This window comes from Haplochromis burtoni, unplaced genomic scaffold (assembly GCF_018398535.1).
Source record: "Haplochromis burtoni strain Fernald_Lab_line unplaced genomic scaffold, NCSU_Asbu1 Contig_9, whole genome shotgun sequence".
Lineage (NCBI taxonomy): Eukaryota > Metazoa > Chordata > Actinopteri > Cichliformes > Cichlidae > Haplochromis > Haplochromis burtoni.
In genome coordinates, this window is record NW_024582370.1 from 1,748,971 (window position 1) to 1,756,578 (window position 7,608).

The 7,608-nt window shown below is 40.4% G+C and overlaps 1 protein-coding gene across 1 annotated transcript in view; it reads right to left on the reverse strand.

The window, feature by feature from the left end:
- Positions 1–5,565: 5,565 nt before the first annotated feature.
- The window catches only part of hoxc1a (homeobox C1a), a 4,472-nt gene continuing 2,429 nt past the window's right edge, over positions 5,566–7,608 (reverse strand). Inside the window, exon 2 of the mRNA XM_005914719.3 lies at positions 5,566–5,970. Within this exon, the coding sequence (XP_005914781.1) occupies positions 5,600–5,970 (371 nt within the window). The 3' untranslated portion in view covers positions 5,566–5,599. The remainder of the gene's footprint in view (positions 5,971–7,608) is intronic.

The window sequence follows — 7,608 nt, forward strand, 5'->3', positions numbered from 1 at the left end:
GAAGATGCTTGAAAATCAATCCCGTCCCCTGTGAAATACAGCCAAGATGGCGTCTGGCAGAGTAAAAGTTCATGAACTGTTCCCTCGCCGAGCACAAACTGCCACGGATGGCTGATTGACAGATGAAACACAAAGACACATCTGAAAGACAGAGCGCCAGCGTCCTCAAACTGGTACCCATCCCCTTCTCCTCTGTCTTCTCTCCACCTCACCCCTTCAGCCCCACCCCTTCAGCCAAGCTCCTCTTCTCCTCTCTCTCCATATGTCTATGAATCTGTCACTATGGCAACCTCACCCCAAGGGCAGAAGAGGAGGGTGTGGTGGGGGGTTACTTTCGCTCAGACAAATAAGCATGGCAGGGCTCATTTATGATGGTTTGTTTAGGGATTATAATACACTGATGAGAGGTCAAAATGTGTCTTCTCGCATGCACAAGTAAAAGTGTATGCTTGTGTGTGTGTGTGTTTGAGCTAATTGTGTGCAGCATATTGACGAGCATATGCGGTAAAGCTGCACTGTAAATATTTTGGAATGGATGAAAAGGGCACAAAATATTTATTTAAGTGCAAAATAATACTGTCATTTTCATGAGCGAGCTCGAGAACTTACGTTTAGTGATCTTTTGAAATAAATATAAAATGCTACTTTTCTATAGAAGGCAAACAAAAGAGAGCACGGGTAGCATACTGCCACAGGACCAGCACCTTTAAATCAATGCATTATATCGGTGGCATCATTAGCAGAACTGGTCCCATGTTGTAGCTGATGTCTTAGATGCAATATCAGCAATATTTGCGGCGACTTACTACATTGTTTCCCCCCTTTTTCCCTCCATTTTATGCTTGTCTGCAACTTTTCAAAGGGCAATCCAAACTAGTGAGCAGACAGAGCTGCACTGGAGAGGTCATGTAGACACAATCAGATATGTAGCTTGATTTTCCTGATGATGTCACACAGGGGTACTAAGTATACCAGCCAGGATGCTGCCCTGCACTGCTTCGACACACAGCAGCGCATGTCTCGGGAAATTGGGGGGACTTTCCTATGCAAGCCACTTGTAACCTTGACACAGTTTCACCTCTGCGTGTACCCTCCTTCTCACTCTTTTTGCCCCTCTCCACCCATCCTCATGATACCTTACAGTGACTCAAAGGCCACCCCTCCCCCCACTTCAAGAGCACATTTCCCATTGCAGCCAGAAGTGCTGAGTGCTGCTGTTTGCTTTGTACACAGAAATTCGCTGAGGCTGTAAGCTGTCCCCAAACATCTGCTCCCTGGAGTGGAGCACGAGAGGAGAGGCAAGGACTGGACTGGTGTGCATGTTGTTGAGCGCCGCTCTGTCAGAATGTATGGATTTGTATGTGCGCGTGTGTACGCATGCGAGTGAACAATTATTCAAATAGGTGCTTTGTATCTTTTTTGAGCGCATTATTAGCAGCACCTAGGAAACCAAACACATATTTGTGTAATTGTACACAGAACATCCAAACATGCATTGGCACGCGCTCGTGCACACACAGGTGCGCTTCATTTCTACTTTTCTTGATGTACAAATTGTTTGGTAGTCAAATATGTGAATAACGCCGATCAAAAAGACTAATAGTGCATGAAAGTCTTTGCAAATAAAGAAAAACAGTAAAATCAGACAAGCAGAAAAATAAACTAAAGGGAGGAGAGCATTCAAATGGCCTATAATTAAAACAACAACCAAGCTATCTGTTCTGTAAGTGCTTCACATAAAGTTAGAAAAAGCTTAACGTGATCAATTGATTTTATTCCCTCGAGCTTGGTGAAAATATTACATGCATATTATGCATTAAGTTAATTTCAGGTTAACTTAGCATTAATTAGTGCAAGCTCAGAAAGAACCCACTTATATATGTTCATTTTAAAAAAGTAGTGTAAGGTATTCTGTAAGGCACACATTGCTCACGCCTCAGTGTTCCTCGGGAGGATTGTAACAGCTGCCCACATCAGCCAGCTTACAATAGAGAAGAGAAGAAATGAGAGACTGCCAATAGCCTCATTCATTATACACTAATACATCAGTGGATTTGCTTTATTCTCAGCTGTGTGTTTTCTGTTCAGGAATACTTTAGCAAAACAAGTGGAACTATTCATTAAACAAATGATTATACTTATTTTAAATATGAATAGCTTTCTTGCTGAATTAATGAGAAGAATAAAACTGATTTTAGATTGATTTTCATCATGAGAAATAACCACTGTATATAAAGAGGAAAAAAATGAAGGTGAGGAAAGCTTGCTCCAAGATGATGATGATGATGCTGGTGCTACCTGTAGCAGCAATATATCTGGATTTGAGTAATTTTGACTTTAACTTTCTTCCCACTTGCCACGTGTTTACGTGTGTCTAAGCACAGCACAGCTGTCAGTCTTCCGAACCAACCGTACATCTTCAGGAAGGAATTACAGGAGAGTACAAATTCATCAGAGCAGTCACGCTCAAATGCTTTCGAACTAAATGTCAGGTCTGAACAAACAATGCAGTTCTGCTTTCATCAATTGAGACGCAAACACTGAAGCTGCCACACAATGAAATGAAGGTGATGGTTCAAACAAAATAAATCAGCTCTTTTTTCTACATTTACCTCTTCTTTCTAATTTACATTAGGTTTTTCCCTCTTTTCTTTCCCCTCTCCTTATTACTGAGCCCGCTGTGTGTTTTAGGTGTATCTATTATGCAGGAGAACATGTGATTAAGTAAGTTTAGATTTAAAAAAAAAAAGTCAGAGTGCACACGTGCTGCAAGGGTCTGCTGTGCACATTACAACCTGCTACATGGAGCCCTGTCACTACATGATAAGATGATAAGAGTTCCTAAAAAGGTCAACATAAACAACACATTGCTGTAATAACAGTGGACATTTTTATAGTTGCTGGCTTTAAACTGACATGATTCCAACATCGCTGTGCCCATCATTATCCCTGTGACCTTCACGTGCACGCACTTTGCATTAACGAGACAAACACATTTGATGGTTTTGTTAAACATTCCAATTTGTGCTATTTTGTTTAGAGAAAGGCAGCCTTAATGGTGTGTGTTTTGTTTAAATGCAAATTCTAGATAAATTGGGCTCAACATATTTTGGCCCTGCTTGCATGTAAAATCATTCATATCAATTCCGAGAAAAGAAAAGAAAAAGAAAACTTTTAAATGTTTGTAAAGTTGGCCCCTCTTCTTTAACTTTAAACTTCTTTTCTTTTCTGGCTTTCACTAATGAGATGCACATTAAAAACATATTGTTTGGGGGTTGGAGAAAAATAGGTGTGTGTAGGGTTTTTTTTGTAATTCTTCAAGCAAATATGCATAAAATATATAAACTGCAAACTTCTAATGAATAGTTGTTCCAAATATTGTTTATGCTGGCTCTGACATGGAATCATATTAACTGTTGAGCATGCTCAAGTAACTCTAATATTTCAACTTTGCTATTAAAAATAGGTCTGTAGTTTATATCCAAAAACTTATTGGGTGAAAAGACTCTTTCATCCGGTTTATAAACTGAGCCAGTAGCATATTTTTTTGGCTTATTAAAATAAGAGACGGGGCAAAAATTAGGTTACCTCTAGGTGTAGGAGAAAAAAATCCATTATCTGGCCTGGTATGGAATTATAATATGAACAATTATCATATGGCCTACTCGCCCTTCTATTCAGCTCGATGAAATATTGTTGTGTGGACACACACACCCCACACCAGAACAAAAGCATTTGGAGTTGCTTGTTGAAAAAAAGAAGAAGAGAAAACGAAAGAAAGGAAGAGAAAAGCTCAGACTTCGAGGTCACCCAAATTAATGGTGCATCTTGCTCTCTCAGAGCCGCTGACCGGGTCATCGTTGTTCCGAGGCAAGGCAAAGGTCAGGAGGTGAGAGGTGAACTCTGGTGTAACTGCATATATTAGCTTGGCCTTGCAGCCTCCATGTCTACTCTTGTGCCCTACAAAGGCGCAATTGTATTACTTTAAATGAGTATTACCAGTAGCATTTTACTTACATGATACAAATACAAATTCAAACGAGAACGCTCGTCAGAGGTTTGAAACCGACCCAATTTCTTCCTCCTCCTCCTCCTCCTCCTCTTCTTCTTCATCTTTTTTTTAATCCTAGCACTTTATTTCTAATCTCCAACACTCAAGTTTAATTCCTTTGTTATGATTAATATCCGTTTTGGATCCAGTAACCTTCATATCCAGTGCAAACACGCTAATTGAAAGCTAAACAAAAATATTCCCTTACACAAAATTAATGTGCCTGATGGCCCATATCTTGATATTAAAGTAGACATTAACATGATAGAAACGCAGTGTGATACCGGAAACATAACAGTGTTTAAGGGCCGTGTTTACCATCATTTACTTTATATGAGATGAGATGTGAATCTGGAAGGAATATTTAGCTGCTCGAACTGCTGGGGCCACACAGTTTATTGGTTGATCTGCAAAACAGCACAGGCACCGTTTTATTGTCTCTTCTCCCGCATGAGTCTTTCAGCTAAATTATCATTTTCTGATGCATATATAGAAGCAATAAAAGACGCAACAGCTCCCGATCGCGACGTTTCTACATTCCATTAACATGCAGTTACACATGCATGCAAATGCTCACATATTTGTGCCTCAAATGGATGGATCACCACGGATCAATACTCCAATACGAGCCCGTCAATAAATCTCTCCATCAATCATGGCATTTTAATCGTTCCGTGGATAAAGGAAACAGTGGGAGTGGATAAAACACACGACACGAAGGCAGGATTCAAAGCGAAGCTAAATTAGCTTGATAAATATTTGGTAACATAACGCGTGGGCTCTGCCTACAACAGGTGTATCTCCTCCTGTCCTCAAATGTGAGCCCTCAGAAGCAAACAGCTTAAACAGAAACAATTCCACATAATTGTGGACTTTAATTTGTCTGAGACGGCAGCTATGGCATAATGTGAATAAATGCTGTAAAAATATCTGAATAAATAATAATCATAAATAGATCTTCAATAAATAGAAATAATACATTTTACATAGAAACTGGGAAGTAAGAGTTAAAATGTGTTCAAGTTTGCCGAATAAATTGTCCAAAAAAAAAAAGAGTAAAAAACAAAAACAAAAAAAAGAAACACAAAAAACACAAAAAGAAAATACGCAAATGGACTTCCACAGTTTCTATGGGCAATTAATATGAGTTTGTATCTTCGTTTACATTGTGTAGATAGGAGCGCAATGGGATGAGTTGAATTTTAATATTCAAATCAGAGCACCAGTCTGAAGCCGGAGAGAATGACAAATCGTCTGGGCCCGTTCTTGCATGAAGAAACTTGCCTTTGCGCTTCTTGCGTTAAGCATCCATCGTTGTAAGCAAATAAAGGTGAAGCCTGATTGAAAACGATGCAAACGCCAATCAAAACATTTGCAGACTTGCCGTGTAACGCACGATGCAGTTCAGGAGTTCAGGGGCAGGTGTTTGTTTGTTTGTTTTGATTTTTTTTTTTTTTTTTTTTCCCCCAAACTGCATCAAATTAAAGTTGATTACGTCGATTAAGCATCATGAGGTGGTTTTATTTTTTTTTTTTTTTTTTTTTTTGGCTAGGTCGGTCCGTGGAAGGGGCAGGTGTCCAAAGTGTCGGCGTGTGAGTGCGGAGCCGCGGGCCTTGGGTCGGAGAGTAGCCCGTCTCTCTGTAATTTCTTCTCCTTCATGCGTCTGTTCTGAAACCAAACTTTCACCTGGGTCTCGCTAAGCTGCAGGGCGCCGGCGACCTCCACCCGCCTGGCCCGCGTCAGGTACTTGTTGAAGTGAAACTCCTTCTCCAGCTCGGTCAGCTGCTTGGTGCTGTAACTGATCCTCGGGGCTCCGTTCATCGTGGGATGGCCGTCCGCGCAGATGCTGCGATTTCCAGCCTCCACCACACCGAGGCCCGAGTCAACAATACTGAACCCACAGGTCATGCGCGTCCTGACTGGGGAGAGAGAGAGGACATGAAAACCTTCTTTAGCAAGATCAATGAGGCTACTAACAAAAGAAGCACAAAAACCTTTCTGAATTAAATTATCCACGCCCATATCCTCGATGTAAGCTGAACCCCAAAGCTGAAAACGTGAAAGGTTCAGTTTGTTCGGCTATACGTGAAGTCATAACTTTCTGTTTCCAGAAAAAAATTAATTCAGTGTTTACTGAATAAATGATATGCAGTCCAATCTCAGTGATAATGGAGAATAAATAAATAATCGTCATTATATTTTTTTACTTAAAGAGTAGTTCAGTATTGAAGCATTCACCGGGGATAAAATGATATAAAACTCATTTACAGGAATTGGCTCTGTGCCAGTCTAATGATTTAAAGTGTCCCCTGTATAATAAAGATGTTTCATCAGAGGTATCAGCTTTACCAAAAAGCCTATAGGCAGGGTACAAAATCCTGAGCTGCTGTAAAGCAGAGAGGCTTGAAATGTTGTGCTATCTACATGGGACATAACAACAGAAAGACCTGTGCAGCACATTGCAGTCCACAAGCTCACAGCTTGGAAATCAGATTTAAAGTGAAACTTCTGAGTGTGAGTTTGGATGTTTTGCAGTATTACTGGGCAGTATTATATTTTAAAAGTGTGTTCATCAAAACATTCAGTGAGTTCATTAAAAACCGTATAGAAAATAATATATGCCGTATATTCTGATATAAAGCAGTCAGATGTTTGGCGATTCAACACAACTTTGTAGCATTTACAGTCCATTAACTGTATTCATCGGAATCATTAATTATTTGCCTTCGGGTCTTTCTGTGTCAATGACAGTTTAACAGTTTACAAATCCTTTCGAACGCTGCATTAATGACAAATGTCTCCATTTTTGTCCTCTGAGGTTTCTGGGTTACACATTAAAGTATCATCTGTGCTACTTATGTGCAATGAATGACAGGAAGTGCAGCTATATCTGGATTTTTCATTGCTGACATTGTGGGTAGTCGTCAGTGTGTCTTTGCCTCTGAGAAAATGGGCTGCTGCTTCTGCATAATGGAGTCAGTGTGCCAGGTGTAGAGCAATGCCTCCCACCACAATTCATAGAGAGGAAGGTTAACAGGCCTCCAGCCACTTGGAAAAGCATAGCAGATGGAAAGGTCAGTTATAGGATAAATGTCAACATCTGTGTTTTAAGAAAATGAATGCGAAGGTGACCAAGCCTGAGAATTTGAGGCCAGTGAATATGAAGAACCAATGCAGAGAAACTGTACGTAATTAAGAACTTGAGCTTTGTGGAGTGCAAATCACATGCGCATTCTGATTAATGGCTCCAAAGATAATAGAATTGATGCCGGCCAGAGGGCATAAAAGAATCAAACTAAATATTTGAGGAATGACTTGCATGCTTAAAAATAGCCAGCCAGCAAAGGGAATGGAAGGGCCTTCCAAGCCAAGGAGAGGGAAGAAGAAAAGGGATAGATCAATACACATTGCCTCAGTCATCTGGGCATCCAGCCCACAGTAATTCAGGTGCTGTCAAAGCATAATTGAAGAATGACGCACTGGGAGTATATACACTGAGCCAGGAGATCAGGTTACAGCAGGTCTATGGAGGCCTTTCAACATGGAAGAATACGCAA